This window comes from Aotus nancymaae, unplaced genomic scaffold, assembly GCF_030222135.1.
Source record: "Aotus nancymaae isolate 86718 unplaced genomic scaffold, 86718_ANA_hifiasm-v0.15.2.pri h1tg000017l, whole genome shotgun sequence".
In the NCBI taxonomy this organism is placed as follows: Eukaryota; Metazoa; Chordata; class Mammalia; order Primates; family Aotidae; genus Aotus; species Aotus nancymaae.
In genome coordinates, this window is record NW_026988429.1 from 12,147,835 (window position 1) to 12,165,887 (window position 18,053).

Consider the following 18,053-nt stretch of genomic DNA (forward strand, 5'->3'; position numbering starts at 1 on the left):
ATGAAGTCTCTTGGCAACTGACTGAAGTCATTTCATATATGATTCATCTTCCAACTGGAACTTCTACCCAATAGAAAAATCCAGAAGACCATGATGACTGGTATAGAATCAGCTTTGGAAATATAAATTCTTCATCACATGGAGTTTATGTGAAAAGTCTAATACGTCCCATTAGTTTCACAGACAGCTAGTTTGTGCGTATGTCTATAAATGTGCACACATTCCTCAACAGTTGACCTCTGAAATGTATTTGAATATAATGGGTGGGACTATAAAGTAATGTGATCAATAAAGACAAAAGGAATATGACCAAGTGAGGGCCATCTCCTCCATAGCTGCCTTTCTGGAATGCTATGAATTTATTTCAACAAGGAAACCACTGACTAAAGCACTTTTGGAGATGCTCTTTAGAAGTATTCCTCAACAATCTTATATTCTTTTCAATATCCTCAAAAAGGCTTATATTCATCTAAGTAAATCGAATATCTGGAACTAGCCAAAAGCGATGCAAGTTCATGTCTGGAGAACCAGGTAAGTGAACAACCTCAGTAATAGCAATTTTGGTCATAATCTGGATATTCCCATTAAGCAATGATCACCATTTTCATGTGACTCTTAATTAGGTTCTAAAAGCAATTTGCAGCAAATTTGCTGAGGGGTGACTGGGCGATGGCTCACGCCTGTAATCCCAGCACTTTGGGAGGCCGAGGCAGGTGGATCTCCTGAGGTCAGGTGTTCGAGATCAGCCTGGTCAACATGGTGAAACCCCGTCTCTACTAAAAATATAAAAATTAGCCGGGCATGGTGAGAGGTGCCTGTAATCCCAACTACTCGGGAGGCTGAGGTGGGAGAATTGCTTGAACCTGGGATGTGGAGGTTGCAGTGAGCCAAGACTGCACCACTGCACTCCAGCCTGGGCAACAGAGTGAAACTCCCTCTCAAAAAAAGAAAAGAAAAAAAAAGAAAGAATTGCTGAGGGGTTTCTACAAAGAGAGTGATTATCATCTGAAAGACAACATGAAAGTATGCACTCCACTGTGCATGTGTAAAAATAAAAGGCTATAATTACAACTGAGTCTTCTTCACTTTTTACTAAGGAACATTTAATAGAAGTTCTAGTGCTTACCAGGGTTTCATTTTTTACCATTGCTTGAAGCCAGCTGAAATCAACACTCTTAAACAAAACAGCAACAAACAAGTCATTGGAATAATATTCAAGGTCAGACAGTGGTGCGCCCTCTGGATAAGTCATCCTTATAGTAGTTTTATTTCCAACGTGTTCTGAATATCCCTCAACTGGTGCACTGTTTAACCTATTTAAATAAAAAGGACAAAGACATACTGACAAAACAAGCCATCAACCATCTTTGCATACCAGGCGTTATCCATGTCATGTCCTCCACATTTTCTTCATTTTCTTCAGACTAGGAATGAGTAGATGGTTTGGGGGGTGGGGTAGGCCACCCTTCCCAGCAGCCTCATCGCCCCTCCCAGCTCTGTCTTTCTAGGAGTTTAAGGAATGCAGCCTTTAGTCCCTGACTGAACACTTGTATCTAATTCCTGAATGTCAGGCAATTTCATCTAGCTCTACTATTTTTACTCAATCTAAGCATATTACATTTGGGACTTTCTCTGGGTACCAGTAAAATTTCCTTGGAAATTTCCCATTGTGCTCAGATATTAGTTCTGCCAGAATTTCAAAAAATGAATCAGAAGGGAAAATCTAGTCCACTACACCCGACTGACTTTTTGATTTTTTTGTAGAGACAAGTTGTCTCTATGTTGCCCAGGCCGGACTTGAACTCCTGAGTTCACGCGATCCTCCTGCCTTAGCCTCCCAAAGTGCTGGGATTATAAGCATGAGCCACTGCACCTGGCCAGAAATCAATTTTTAAACAGTGAAACCAAAAAAGAATCTAGGATGACTCCCTACTGGCTATCATGGTGAGTTTGAACTTCTCTGTGTGCTTTCCATGTTCCAGCCAGCACTGCCTTCCAGAAGCCAGGCCCCTCACTGACTCAAGTCTCCTGCTGTGTCCTCTTCTTGCCCCTGCTTGGCAGTCATGGTCTTTTGCAGGTTTACTTGAATCTACCCATCTTCTGAACCTCACTTCCTCTGACAAGGTTCTGCCACTGACTGCAGCCTGCAGCATGAGCCTTCAACTTAGGGTCAGTATGACCGCTTGGAGCACCCAACCATTTTGTGTTTTTGTTTCAACTTCTCAAACAGTAAGTCCCTTCATGGCAGGGACTGTGAAGAGTTTCCTGCATCCCTCACTATTCCTGGAGCCTCACTGACCAAGAGCAGTGCACTGAGTTCTAGGAGAGAAAGGTTGGTTTTAAAAGCAATGTACCCCAGTCTGGGCAACTCGGAGAAACCCCATCTCTACTAAAAATATAAAAAATTAGCTGCAATGTGTGTGCCTGGGGTCCTAGCTACTGGAGGGGCTGTGGTGGGGGATCTCCTGAGCCTGGGAAGCTGAGGCTGCAGTGAGCCGAGATCACACCACTGTACTCCAGCCTGGATGACAGGAGTGAGACCCTGCCTCAAAAAATAAAATAAAAACAATAAAAATAAGTAAACAAATAAATAAAAGCAATGTACCTTATCACAACATCGAACTGGTTCAGGGTGTGGCCCAGTTCTAATCCGTGTAGTATTCCTCCGCTTCCAATAACCACACAGCGCCGACAGGTCTTGGCTTTCAAGTGTTCAGGGAGGTCATGCTCTGGCAACAGTTCCAAGAGGGTCTGGACTTTACTGGAGAACTTCCGGAACCCAAAAGGAGGATTGTACTTGGACTCAGCTTCACTTGCTTTGGGGGCCTTCCGCACAAAAGGGAGTAAGTCCATGCTATACCTGTGCTCAAATAACAGTGCCATTGACGTCTTGGCAAACTTGGGTCGACATTCCTTCTGCAAGACTTGCTGGGCGTATTTCTGAGCTCTCTGGAACGAAATCACAGCAATCTGGGTTATAAAAACTCTCCTGCATTTAAAATGTACTCTTCTAGATGAAATTTATCCTATGATATCTAATGTAGCTCCCGTGTTGATTACTGTCTTTTAACAAAGAACATTTGCATTTTAGAGTTAAGTTAGGCTTAGAAACTTGAAGAAACAGCCTGGGAGAATCACATGACAAGGAGATAAACACAGCAGGGTATTCATTTCACTGCAGAGGCAAAGCAAGAGGGACTCCCACCTCCCACTCCTGGCCTAACACTGTTCAAATACATTTAGGGTAAAAAGTGTACTTTGGGGTGTTTAAGACTTCATGTTTCATAACATTCTGATACATGCTACAACATGTTAAACTTTGAGGACACTGTGCTAAGCAAAGGCAGTCACGAAGAGACAAATACTGTATGACCTGACTTATATGAGGTATCTAAAGTAGTCATATTCATAAAAACAGGAAAGAATGGTGGTTACCAGGGTCGAGGAGGGAGGGAAAAGGGAAGCTATTTAATGAGTACAGAGTTTTGGTTTTACAAGATCAAAGTGTTCTAGAAATTTGTTTCACAAGAGTGTAAATATACTTAACACTGCCAAATTGTACATTTAAAAATAATTATGATGGTAAATTTTATGGCTTTTTTTTTACCTGATTAAAAAAAGGTTTCATATATCAGGTTCTCATCTAGCAGGATGACGAACAGGCTTATTTATCAGTTGAGGTACAGAGCTTCACACAGCCTAGAGTGCAAATTACCTTAAATAGAATCAGGGAACAATGTCCCCTTAACATAGAAATTGCATTGGTTTCAAAGCATTTTCCCAGTCTGCATTTTCATACACATTTAAATGTTTTGTCTCAGCCAGGAGCTGCTGCTAAATCCCAAGTTCATTAGCCCAGCTGAAAGCAACAAAACTCAAAGGAAAGGTGGGCGTGGTGGCTTACACCTATAATCTCAGCACTTTGGGAGGTCAAAGTGAGAGGATCACTTGAGCCCAGGGGTTTGAGGCCAGCCTGGGCAACATAGTGAGATCCCATCTCTACCAAAAAATTTTTAAAAATAGGCCAGGTGTGGTGGTATGCACCTGTGGCCCCAGCTACATGGGAGTCTGAGGCATGAGTATCAAGTGATCCTAGACCTGGGACGTTGAGGCTTCAGTGAGTCATGATTGTGCCACTGTACTCTAGCCTGGGTGACAGACGGAGACGCTGTCTCAGAAAAAAAAAAAAAAAAAAAAAAAAAACCCAAACACAACCTTGGGGGAATATGGTACATGTGTCCATTCACCCCAGTCTTCCTCTTGGCTCAGCTGGACAAATGCTTCTCAGAACCCCTGTCAGGTAGTTCTCCCTAATCTTTGTGCTTTTGTGTCCTTGTCTCCATATTTAGCAGCCTTGGCCCTGAGTTACCCCTCCTATTCACTACCTTCTTGCAGGCAGAAGGTGTGTTTGTGAGATCATATATTTACTGGGATATTTATTATTAGAAATTTAATATATCTTTTCAACTTTGTCAGTATCATTATGAGGATTATTACTGTGGTATAGGTTTAAATGTTTACCCCCACCTACGTTTTTCTTCAAGGCCTTGTTATTTTTATTTTCTAATTTTTGTTTAATACATTTTTTTAAGGAATGCGTCTATCCTATTATGGCAGAAACATTTAATATATTATAGCTTTGCCAAGTTGTTGGTACCCATGATATCACTGTCTACATCCCAAGGATCTAGCCCAATTTCTGAAAAAGGAACTGATATTTTTGGAGCCTCAGAAACACTGCTACAGACACCATGCATAACCACTGCCTCCGTTTACCCGCATGACACTATGGCACCTTAAAAGACAGTCATTAGTATCTTCACTTTGTAAGAGGTCTGAGCTAGCACAGCAATCTGGGCTGAGTTCTTTCCTGGCTCCTAAAACAACAGCTTCTTCTGACAGAAATCAGCACACACAAACACCACCACTGAGAACAAATGTTTAAATACGAATTGACATCTTCATGAAGAATCCATGGGAAAGCCAAGTAAGGAATCTGCCATGACCCTGAGCCCCCGAGCCAGCAAATGGAGGGGGCTCACCTCTGGCCAGGCCTCCAGCAGACGATGCTCTGGTGCTTAATACCAAGCTGGTGGAAGCAGGACACACAGAGCAGCTATCCACACTGCACATTCATCTCTAAACCTTAGGCCTGAAAGTCATGAATGGCAATTTTTAGAGACCTAAAGGTCTAATTCTCCACTGAGAATCATATTCTAAGCGTATGGTTTTACAAATCTCCTAGGACAGAAAGGAACATCTGAGAAGTGGCAAGAGGGACCTGGAGAAGCTCACCGATGGCCACAGGACTAGAAAGAGGTGCGTGAGCAAGCTGCACGTTCACGGAGCTGCCAGGTCTCCTCTTCAGAAGCTTCATCTAGAATGGAGTAAAATTTCATTCCACTTCCATTCTCACCAAGAGGTCAATTTCAGGCTTCCAACTTAATTTTCTATACTGTGGGCAGGGCACATGTCTCATAGTCACCTTCTGACTGTGACCCCTCCTTGCGCCTAACTCACAGTGGATGTGGTAAGAAAATCCTGAGTGAGTGTTTTACATGCCGCTGGCAACGGCTAAAGCCACAGCAATTCCTCATCCTCTTTTGTTTCAGCTCGTTTAACAACTCTCCACTGCCTGCCTGGAGACAGGGCCTTCTTTGTAGAGAGCTCACACCGAACTCCATCTCACAGCCACTCAGAACACAAGGACCACACAGGCCATGTCCTCCACTCTGGATGGTTTCTGTTCTTGCTTCAATGGCACACAACCAGATATCATTGTCTTGGGGGCTTCCTCAGAGCTTGTCCCACATCTTTAAATGAGTTGAACCGACACTTGTCTCAGCTGCTCTCCTCCCTCTCCACTGCTTGCCTGTGGCTTACGGCTCAGAAGAAAATGCAAGGGGAGCGCCCCACCTTCACGAGCTGCGAGGAAGAGGAGGCAGTGTGACTAGGCCGTCTTCCCCTGCAGGCGGCGCCAGAGCTCCCAGGAACGCCTCAGGCAGCTGGGGCCCAGATGGCATTCATCCAGATGAGGCTCCCTGGGCAGCCGGGAGCTGGTGACTTTCTCGTAAAATACACAAACTCCCACTCATCTCAAATCCAGGGACAAAAACAAAGGTTTCAGTTTTTAACATCTTCTGGGCTGAGCTTGCAGGTTGTCCACGATTAAGACTAAGTAGATAATCTGGTAGTGCCAATTGTTAATGCTGTGGTAATGTGTTAGGAAAAACATCATGTGAAATTCACAGAAGGGTATTAAAAACAATCAGAGTAATTTTCCTCAGCAAAATCCCCACTTTCATTTCCACTCTGAAATTTTGAGGAAAACCCTTCTCAGAAATACAAGCAGCATAATTCATAGTAAAAGGCAACGTTCTATTGCACTTATTATTAAAAAAAAAAAAATCTGGAGTTAAGGAGATGTGGGATCACGTGATCTGGAGGCATCAGTTCCCTGTAGAGCTTTCATTTCCCACACCTGTAAACTCTGGTGCTGGTCTCTTCCTCCCAGGTTGCTCTGATGCCCAAAGCATTTTGCCCAGCACCTGGCATGTGTGGAGACTTGTATGATATCACACAAGGACAGTAACTGAGAGTCAAGTTATTGACATATTTTACTCACATTTAAATTATAACTTTTACCCAGTTAAAAGCAGAAAAAAATTTAAACAACCAAGTCACAGAAAGAACACTACAGTATAAACTCAACCAGGCGGTGGCAGCCTGGGGCTGAGGGATGAGGGTGGGGACTGACTGCAGAGGGGCTCCAGGGAACTCACTTGGGCCATGGGAATGTGCTAAAGCGAGACTGTGGTAACACAGGTGTGGCCGCATACATTTATTAATACTTTATCAAACAATAGGCTTCAAAGGAGTAAATCTTACGTAGATTTCATCCTATCAAGTGTTAGAAAAAAAATAATCAGGAGATCTGGAAGCTGGACTCAGTTTGATTTAACTAGCAGTATCATCTTGGCTAAAGCATTTCTCCCTAGGTAGAGCCTTCAGTTTTCTTACCTCTAAGACATCCCAGGAAGGCCTGGAAAGGGGGAAGCAGCACTAAGGAGAGAAAGGACTCGGTTTGGAGGTGCTGGTGCCTGGGCTCACTGCATGCCTCAGCAGGGAGGGCCCTGCTTCCTTTAAAGGTACGGTGTAGGTCTGCAGAGTCTGAGAGAAGACGACGAGGAAGTGGCTGAGTCCATTTGGCCATAATTAACTGCACGCAATGCCGTCCGCAGGGTGAGAAGTGGCCTTTAGCTCTCAGCGAGGAGAGAGGGCCAAGTTCAAAATGCTGCTACACATAGCCCAAACTGAAACGGACATCAACGTGCCCTCATCTCTCCTCAAATTTCTTTTAAGTGCAATTCCACATCTGAACCACACTTTTTAACAACTGGCACATTAAGGGACATATTTAAATAGAAAATACAAAACCCACAACTGCCACGGCCACACTTCCTCTGCTGCAGTAATGCAGGCCGGGACCAGTGCCACCAGACAATGCTAACATCTAGCAAGGCTGGCAGGGTCCCACTCACACTGTGAGTTGCTAAGTGGAACCAACAGAGCTAACAGGGCCCCACCCTTACAGCTCTGAGACCTTCTTCTGCCAGTCTACATCTATGAGAATTCGAATTTGTCCAGATCAAATCTCCACTGACTGCCTGGTTTTCTTTGTAGAGAGCTCACACCAAACTCCATCTCACAGCCACTCAGAACACGAGGGCCACATGGGCCACGTCCTCCACTCTGTTCTTGCTTCAATGGCACACAACCAGATATCAAATTAAGGAGCTGCTTCATGCTTAGTGTAGCATTCAAGGCCTTCCACTATCTGGCCCTGTCTCATTTTCCATCCCATATCCTGTGATCTCTCCACCCCAAATCCTCCGTGATAGGCAATTCTTGCTGTTCCTCTCATGTGCAAAGCCTTCTGAGGTCTGCACTTCTGCACAAACCACCTTTTCTGTGTGGAAGGAAGTGGGATATCCTGTCAGGACCATTTTGAAAAGTGGAGCATTTTAACAAGGTCAAAAATGTTAAAAAGCTACTTAAAAAAAAAATTCTCTAGTAACAGAATAAGACACCCTCAATTCCACCATAGTTACAGCAGGCTTTCACTTTGTAATTTACTAATTTCAAACTCACGGAGTTTTACAAACATATTTGACTACATAACTGCCCCCATTTCTTCCTCTTTCCCTATGAAAAATTATAAGGGACTTTCCCCTTTGTTTCTATATTACTTGAATTTTTGGTGTTTTTTAAATAATTGAAAACAGTAACCTTTTAGAAATCGCTCAGCACTGGGGTGACATGGTAGATGGACACTGTGGGCTGCTGCTCAGTTTCGCTTAGGTGGCTTTGGCTCCTTCTCCAGGCAGGTGTGGGACCAGGGAGGCTGACTTCCCCATCAGAGGTCCTCCCACCCGCCTTGTCAGTGATTGGTCAGGAATCCTCACTGAAGTCCATCAAGGCAGGGCACTGGTATCTGTGAAGGCTGCTATTGGTCCAGCCATGAACTGAGATCTAAATATTGGCCTGGTAGCTTAATGAAAGGACTTACATTCCATGGTTCAGGGAGAATAAGCAGGGAGTGGGTGCTGGTGTTTTCCCTGTCTACCAGTGGATGTTTAGGGTTGAACGGAACTATCAGTCCTGTTGCTCACATTAAAACTAAGGTGCATTATTGAATGTACTCAAAGAATTACATGTTAGAGCTGGATTTTCTGTACAGTCTAGAGTTCATAGATAGTGGAAGATTGCTCTGTGATTCAAGTGCTATCTCCCCCTCCCCCCGAAGTCTAATATACATAAGTGCCTATTAACTAATGCAAAACGTTAAGCATGCAACCCCTGTCTCCCAAGAGCTGGCCTGGAAGACAAGTGGGGAAGATGAACAGCTGAAATCCTACAATGATAAACATCAGAATTAATGCACGAAGGGGCTCTCTCACACACAGAGAGAGATGATCAGTGTTAGCCTCTCAGAAGGGGCAACCCCAAGCCGAGATTTGACTTAAAATATGAGTAACAGAAGGGTGAAGGGCAGGGAAAGGCTCAAGGCAGCAAAGAAAGAAAGAATGCAGCAAACAGAGGAAAATTCTTTTCAACAAATGGTGCTGGGATGACTGGAGAACCACGTGCAAAAGAATGACCCTGGACCCTGACCTCACACTGATAAGGTCTGGCTCTGTGTCCCCACCCAAATCTCATCTTGTAATTGCCACGTGTTGTGGGAGAGACCCAGTGGTAGATGACTGAATCGTGGGGTGGGTCTTTCCCATGCTCTTCCTGTGATAGTGAATGGGTCTCATGAGATCTGATGGTTTTAAAAATAGGAGTTTCCCCCTCACAGTTTCTCTCTTTTACTGGTTGCTATTCATGTAAGATGTGACTTGCTCCTCCTTGCCTTCCACCATGATTATGAGGCTTCCCCTGCCACGTGGAGTTGTAGGTGCAATTAAACCTCTTTTGTAAATTGCCCAGTCTCAGGTATGTCTTTATAGGTAGCAAAAATGGATTAATATACCATATACAAAAGTTAGTGCAAAATGGATCAAAGACCTAAATGTAAGAGGGAATACGTTATAAACATATGAGAAGAAAACTTAGGACTAAGCAATGGTGTCTTAGATATGACACCAAAAGCACAAATGACCAAAGGAAAAATAGGTAAATTGGGTTTCATCAGCATTAAAGACTTTTGTGCTAAAAATGTTAATATCAAGAAAGTGAAAAGACAACTTAGAGAGTGGAGAACATACTTGAAAATCACATACCAGATATAGGGGACTGGTATCCAGAAAACAGAACTCTTACGATTCAAGAAGAAAGAGTCAAATAACCCAATTAAAAATGGGAAAGGGATCTGAACGGGCATTCCTCCAAAGAAGACACACAAATGCTCAATGAACACATAGAAAAGATGCTCAGCATCATTAGCTATCAGGGAACAACAAATCAAAAACACAATGAGATATTTTATTACGTCTTTCAGGACGGCAGCAGTAAAAAAGGAAAGACAATAACAAATGTTGATGAAGATGTGGAGAAACTGAAACTCTGGTACATTACTCACAAGAATGTAAAATGATGCAACCATTTCGAAAAAAGCTTGGCAGATCCTCAAAAAGCAAAACATAGTTACCATCTGACCCAGCAACTGTATTCCTAGTATATACATAAAAGAACTGAAAACAGGTACACAAACACATCCCACGTTCACAGCAACATTATTCATAATAACCAAAAGTGGAGACAACCCAAATGTCCTGATGAATGGATAAACAAAATGCGGTATATCCATACAATGAGATAGTATCCGGAAATAATAATAAAGTACTGATACATGCTACAACATGGGTGTACATTGAAACATTATTCTAAGTGAAAGAATCCAGTCACAAGACACCATGAAATGGATGACTCCATTTATATGAAATGTCCATAATAGGCAAATCTATAGAGAAAGAAAGTAGATTCGTGGTTGCCTAGAACTCATGGGAGGGGGAAACAGGGACTGACTGCTAATGGATATGGAGTTTCTTTTAAAAACCTTCTAAACTTGCCTCATGGTGATGGTTGCACAATTCTGTAAACCACTAAAACCATAGGGTATTACACAAAACCACTGCACTATATCCCTTTTTCTTAGTGTCTTATTCTGTTCTGTTGTATAGGCTGGAGTGCAGTGACATGATTACAGCTCACTGTAACCTCAAACTCCTGGGCTCAAGCGATCCTTCCATCTTAGTCTCTGGAGTAGCTAGGACTACAGTTGAAAGCCACCACACAAAGCTAATGTTTTTATTTTTAGTAGAGATGACGTCTTGGATGTTGCCCAAGCTTGTCTCAAACTCCTGGCCTCAAGTGATCCTCTCACTTCAGACTCCCAAAAATCTGGGATTATAGACAGGAGCCACCATGACTGGCTGTACTGTATGCTTTAAATTGGTGAACTATATGGTGTGTTAATTATACCTCAATAAAAATGTTTTGAGGGTAGGGCATGGTGGCTCATGCCTATAATCCCAGCAATTTGGGAGACCAAGGCAGGAGGATCACTTGAGTCACTTGAGTCCAGGAGTTTGAGACCAACCTGGGAAACACAGTAAGACCCAGTCTCTACCAAAAAAAAAAAAATGTATATGTATGTGTGTGTGTGTGTGTGTGTGTGTGTGTGTGTGTGTGTGTGTCAGGTATGGTGGTGCATGCTATAGTCCTAGCTACTCAGGAGGCTGATGTGGGAGGACTGCATGAGCCTGAAAGGTGGAGGCTGCAGTGAGCAATGATTGGGCCACTGCACTTCAGCCTAGGTGACAGTGAGGCCCTATTGAAAAGAAAAGAAAAGAGGTCGGGTGCGGTGGCTTACACCTGTAATCCTAGCACTTTGAGAGGCTAAGGTGGGCAGATCACCTGAGGTCAGAGGTTTGAGACCAGCCTGACCAACACAGTGAAACCCCGTCTCCACTAAAAATGCAAAAACTAGCTGTGCATGGTGGCGCATGCCTGTAATTCCAGCTACTTGGGAAGCTAAGGAAGGAGAATTGCTTGAACCAAGGAGGCGAAGGTTGCAGTGAGTTGAGATTGCGCCACTGCACTCCAGCCTGGGCAACAGAGTGAGACTCTGTCTCAAAAAAAAAAAAAAAGAGAGAGAAAAGGAAAGAAGAGTTTCACCCAAGGACCTGTGAGGGGCTGAGTATGCCTAAAGTACATAGTGCTGGGACAGTGAGGTGGCACAAAGAGGCTGGAGAGATCAGTAGGAACCAAGTCACGAATGGTCTCATGGGCCAGACTAAGGAGTCTGGATATTTTCCTGAAGGTAATGGAGAGGCACCAAAGAGTTTTAAGGAGGGAAGCAACACATTAGATTCAAATTGTAGAATACAACTACTCCAGCCACAGTGGGGCATTCCTGGATGCAGGAAGGCGGGTAAGGAGACACACAACCAGGGCAGCGGGAAGAGCAGGGGAATCTAAAGGCAGCCCTGGCTCACTACGCCTTTCCTTGGAATGCCAGGAACCACATATTTTTACAGACACAGTCCCTACTCTCAAGTTACTTATACTTTAGATGGCAGGAAGAGAGGCTCACATGAATTAGGATAATACCGATGGAATCTGGCAAGCTTCAGAGGAGCTTGGAAATACCAGTGAGGTTCAGTCTGAAAGTCACTGAGTTGGGGACTGGCAGGGCTGCATGCAGGTGTTCTTTGAGAGCCTTCCCGTCGAGACAATCTACCCAGAATTCAGAAGAGGAAAAGCCCCAGGTTATGAAACCAGCCTCCATTTTTCCAGTCAGACACTGGCAAATTGCAGAGAACCACAGTATCTCAGACCTGGTAGGGATAGAAAGACCCCTGAGCCCCTCCCTGTCTGATGTCTGAATTCTACCTACAGGATCGCTGGCTTTTGTTTTGTTTTGTTTTGTTTTGTTTTGTTCTGTTTTTTTGAGAAGGAGTTTCACTCTTGTCGCCTAGGCTGGAGTGCAGTGGCGCCATATCAGCTCACTGCAACCTCCCCCTCCCAGGTTCAGGTGATTCTCCTGCCTCAGCCTCCTGAAGAGCTGAGATTACAGGCGCCTGCCATCACACCCAGCTAGTTTTGTATTTTTAGTAGAGACAGGGTTTCACCATGTTGGCTAGGCTAGTCTCAAACTCCTGACCTCAGGTGATCCGCCCACCTCGGCCTCCCAAAGTGCTGAGATTACAGGCGTGAGCCACCACACCCAGCCAGACCCCTGGCTTTCTTAAAGACCTCCAGAGTCACCACAAAGGCGGTCCGTTTATCCCATCTTTGGATGCCTAGGACTGTCAAACCTTTCTCCTTTGAGCGTGGCTGCCATCCCCTGATACAGAGCTCTGCCATTAAGGCCACATGGACAGGCCCATCCTTCCACAGCCTGAACCTTTGGCTCACTGACACTGGCCACCAAGTGCCCTGCACCAGGTCTTCTCTCCTTAAAGCTACACAGATGTTTCTATCCTTTCCATGATTCCTCTGGTAGGTGATCTTGAGTTTCTACTCTGGTCATTCTCAGAAATCACTAAGATTTCTTGGGGAATACGTAACAAGTAAACACCCTAACAACTTGACTGACCACAGCAGAGACAAGCAGACCATGTGGCTTAAATTAAAAATGATCACAGGCAGCTGGGGCACAGGTTGACACAGATGGCCCTGGCTGGACAGTAAAACTACTAAGTTGATTTCCCCCAAGATATTACTAAAACACACCTCCACCCTGTGCTTGTGGAATAGTATGCTTGGCCCTTGTACAGGAGAGCACAACTCTCTCCTCAACTGCCTCAGACTTTAGAACAATCACTTTACAGTTGGTCAGATAGTAATGGACAGGAAAAAGAGGATGCAAGAGAAAGTGGAGAAGGGCAGCAAAGAAACAAAGGGACGAGTTCCCAGCCCAGCAGTAAGCCATACTAAGTGTCATCATGTAAAGACTTTCTCAGGAGACAGAAACAGAGACAGGATGTCTAAAACCTTTATCCAAGAGAGCCAAGAGAGCTGTGAAGGGCCTTGGAATTGTAAAGGACTGGGGGGTTGGCGGGGAGAGAGGGGGGTATGTCTGCAAGGCCAGACAGACCAGGAGGAGAGGGAAACCTGAACAGAGGGTACTGGAGACATCCCACTCAACCAAAGCAGATGTGTTAAGCTGATGAAATGACATGAGCCAGCAGACACCTGAAGACACCTATGCCGGGAAGGCTGGCCCTGCAACCGGCAATACCCCTGAGACTCAATAGTTTTGCAGAAGCCAAGCTATGCCTTTACTAATTGAGCTCCTCATTTACTTGTTTATACCTGTCTATACCACGAAAAATTTGGAGGCATTTCAAAGGATGTACAAATTAAAGTAGAAACATATGAATAAAAATCAGGACCAAGAAAGGAATTTTGTGTATATTATCTTACTCAACTTCTACTTTTCACAGCTGAGAAATCTGGGATTCAAAACAAGTCACCTGCCTAGGGTTTCACCATTACTAACTGACAGTTAGATTTGAATTGAGGTAAAACATTTAAGCTCTTTCCTTTCTGCACCGTGCTGCTTTTAACTTTGGTCTTCTCTGTGGACACTCCTTACCCAGGCAGAGAGCAGAGTGGTCAGGAGCTCAGACTCTGAAACCACACCACTGACTTCAAGCCCTAGCTTCACCATGCACTGCCACAGGTGACCCTAAATCTCCCTGCTCCTCAGTTTCCCCAGCTGTGAGATGGGTATGATTGTAGCACTTAAAGCCCCAGGAATGTGATGAGAGTTAAATGAGCTAATATTGCTAATACACTTTTAGAACAGTTCCTGGCACATAGAAGCATTAAACTACATTAACTAAACTAGTGAGCTAAACTAGACATGAACTTGGGTGAGCAGCTCAACCTTCCAAGCCATCATCTGTAAGATGGAGATGATCCTGGGATATCTCCTAGGCATAATGACTAAATGAGATAATACATAAAAAGCATCCATACATGTCAGCTATCATTCCTCTCATGCTACCTTATTTAAAGTTATCTCTTCTTCCATCCTGGGCTAAACGTTATCAGATAATCTAGCCACTAAAATCATTACTGAAATTAGCATTTGATATGTCACTTGATTTGGAAACATAAATGTAAGCTGAAAGAAAAATCTTGCAATGCAATGTGAATTCATTAAAATTAAAAATAAAACACAGGAAGGACAGGTGATATTAACAGAATTTCTGACCAGGCATGGTGGCTCATGTCTGTAATCCCAGCACTTTGGGAGGCCGAGGTGGGAGGATAGCTTGAGCCTAGTTCAAGATCAGCCTGGGTAGCATGGTAAGACCCCATCTCCACAAAAAATTAAAAAGTAGCCAGGCATGGTGGTGCATGCCTGTGGTCCCAGCCACTAGGGAGGCTGAGATGGCTGTGTTCTTGCCACTGCACTCAACCCTGGGTGCAGAGTGAGACCCTGACTCAAAAAAAAAAAGAGGGAGAAAAGAAAAAAGAGAATTTCTTTGTTGTTTACTTTAAGAATACGTAGGTAGACAGCATCGGGGCAAATGAATTCCACAACAGGAGCCCTAGAGCCTGTTGGGTTGAGCCCACCTCACCCCGCACCCCAGCTGCAGTAAATGGGAGGAGGATACTGTGGAGTAGTTAGTGGTATGTTTGGTTTTAGAGTGCTGAGATTAAGTGCTTTCCCCTCTGTGTTCAAACTTTTATTAACATATATTTGTAACACAGTAGACTAATGATATTATAGTTTAGGCATATGCTTGGCAATGTTTTCATTTAAACCACACCAATGGGATAGCTAACCTTTACACGGTCAGGGTCCACATAATGCATTTTTTTCATGTCACATTCTTCAGTAGTATAATTTAACTTGAGGATATAAAGGATCCACACTCCAAACACAAGCAATGTACATCTGGAAAAAAACCAATTAGGTATTATGATTTGTCACATGAGAATCATGAGACACAATGTGAAACTGAAAATGGAATCCTAAATGGGTTTGCCTGCTATGCAGCATAAAACTACAATCTTTAAGTTGACGTTGGGGGTGAAAGGAGGGGCCATTTCCTATTTTCCTGACAAGATAACTGGTCGTTTACGAGTCTTTGTTATAAGCAACACAGAAAAAAAATTTCTTTGCAAGAGCACTGTAACAAAATCTGAATCACAATGCCAATTCTTGAACTTAAAATCAAGTAATAGATTTGAACTATAAATCTTGGTTTCAATCTTTTCTGATTTTAAAATTCTGTCAGTCCTTAAAAAAAAAAGAGAGAAAAGAAACAGAAACAGTCTATTCATAGTACTTCTAAAGAATTCTACTCAGAAGTGAAGCTGACTGTGAAGTGAGACAGAACCATTAGTTACCCTTAAGATGACCTAAAAAATATTTGTAAAGATCTGATAAATTCACACTATTATATAGTTTAATACACACACACACACACACACACACACACACGACTTGGAGAAAAGAGCTGAGTCTAGTCTTTTTTAGAAATCTCGTTTTTAGTAAGCTCTCCAGTGACACAAACTACAAGCTAAAAAGTTTCAACCAAAGTTTAAGAACCACTGCTTTAAACAACTCTGTTCTTGAAAGAACAAATATAAGGAATAATTAAGGAGAAAACAATCCATTTTCTAAAGAAAGGGCAGGTTTTTTGTTTGTTTGTTCAAAAAAAAGCATCTAGTGTAACACACTATATGTAATAGATGCAAAATATTTCTTAATATTTGAGAATGAGAATACAATGAAGTGTTGCTGGGAGTGTTTCTAAGACTTTAAAATTCTCATTTAAACAGGCTTCCCATGACAACTTGGACAAGCATCTTAATTCTTCCCTGGGATTGTGTATAATGATAAGTGAAAAGGATGCTATCAATTTGTGCAAAAAAAGTGGGTTTGGGGAGGGGGCACGGCAGAGTACACACGAACACACACACACATACACAAGAAACTGGTGACACTGGTTATCTTTAAGTATGGAGGGGAAATGAGGAGTAGGGATGAGATGTTTCACTGAGACTCTAATTTAATCTTTGAATTTTCAATCTTGTAAACCTAGTATTACCTATTCTTCTCTCCAGCCCCAGAAAAGGTGTTACATTCGGTGCATATACTTCCCTTGTTTTGATTTTTTAAAAAAAAAGAAAGAAAAGGGTGTGAAGGCGAGCCCAGTGTCTGTGGCACATATCAGACTGTGCCTTAATTCCCGGCGCAAGTCCGCCTCACCCACAGCCTAAGCAGCACAGGGCGAGGGTCTATCCCACCTGCTGCCTTGTGGCCGACGCCCAGCACAATGTCAGGCACATGGTGGACCTCAATAAATATTGGCTGGTGACTAAAGGGAGGCTGAATGTGACATAAGCCTTATTCTTAGAAATTTCCTTTTCTCCTACACCTCCTAAGTCAGTAAAGTGAGACAGAAGACTAGATTGCAAGGTTGGATTTCTATCTTTAGACACGAAAAAAGGGCAATTTTCAACTGAGTTTCACTGGTATATATGTAGAAAAAGCCCTGCCAAGTTCCTCCTTGATTAATTCTACCACTTATTAGGATATAAGGGTGACCTGGGCCAAACACCTGTCATCGTTTTTAGTATTCAATATTTAATAGTATTCAAGTGCCTTCAGGGAAATTTAATTAACTATATTTTAGATTAACTTACAATAGCTAAGGGAAAAGCCCTCTTTTGTTAAATAAGGGCATGAAGAGCAGTGCACGGTGAGAGTTGCTCTCCTAGGTATCCAGGTCAAGGTACAGAGCCCAAGCAGCTACCAGGCACTGTGCGCTTACTGAATCCAGCCAGCTATACAGGCCCACTCCAGCTGTGCACTCACTCTTTACTCAGATGTGCCTTTGAAGGATCCTTTGACCAAGCATGGCTCTCCAACAGAAGCCATCTTTAGGGCTGTCACTGAATTTTTCTCCTAGTTCTACACAGTTGACCCAAAACAGGGGGATCTACAGTCCCGGCGACGGTACTTACTTGAGGATGTCTTTTAACAACAAGCTGGGCCTTCTCATCTTGCTTTGAGCTCGGGTGTACCATTGCAGGGAAGGCCTCGAGCAATCACTTCTCAGTTTCACATAGGTGTACTCACTTGGCATTGCTGTGAAGAGATGGGAAGAGGGCAGTAGGGGCAAAGAGAAGGGAGAGTTAGGAGGATTATGGTTTTCAAAGAGCCTTTAGGTGTTGCATCCATACCATGGAATACTATCCGGCAATTAAGAAGAATGAACTATTGTTATATGCAACTAAGTGGATGAATCTAGAGGGAACTATGCTGAGCTGATACCAAAATATTACATATTGTATGATTCTTAATATTCTTCAAATGACAAAATTATAGAAATGGAGAACAGATTATTGAGTGTCAGGGGTTGTGGAGGGGGAGGTAGGTATGGCTACAAAAGGGCAACATGAGGTTGTGGGGATGGAGACGTTCTGCATCTTGACTATCCATGTCAGATTCCAGCTGTGATAGGTACTATAGTTTTGCAGGATGCTCCCAACGGGAGAAAATAAGTAAAGGGTACACA

At 43.3% G+C, this 18,053-nt stretch overlaps 1 protein-coding gene across 5 annotated transcripts in view; it reads right to left on the reverse strand.

The window, feature by feature from the left end:
- Positions 1–18,053, reverse strand: part of ST3GAL5 (ST3 beta-galactoside alpha-2,3-sialyltransferase 5) — a 49,625-nt gene that overhangs the window by 5,089 nt on the left and 26,483 nt on the right. For all 5 annotated transcript variants that reach the window (XM_012472964.3, XM_012472961.3, XM_012472962.3 and 2 more), the window contains exons 2-5: positions 17,500–17,623; positions 15,310–15,421; positions 2,606–2,949; positions 1,127–1,313 (exon numbers count right to left, since the gene is read on the reverse strand). In XM_012472964.3, the coding sequence (XP_012328387.2) occupies positions 1,127–1,313; positions 2,606–2,949; positions 15,310–15,421; positions 17,500–17,623 (767 nt within the window). The remainder of the gene's footprint in view (positions 1–1,126; positions 1,314–2,605; positions 2,950–15,309; positions 15,422–17,499; positions 17,624–18,053) is intronic.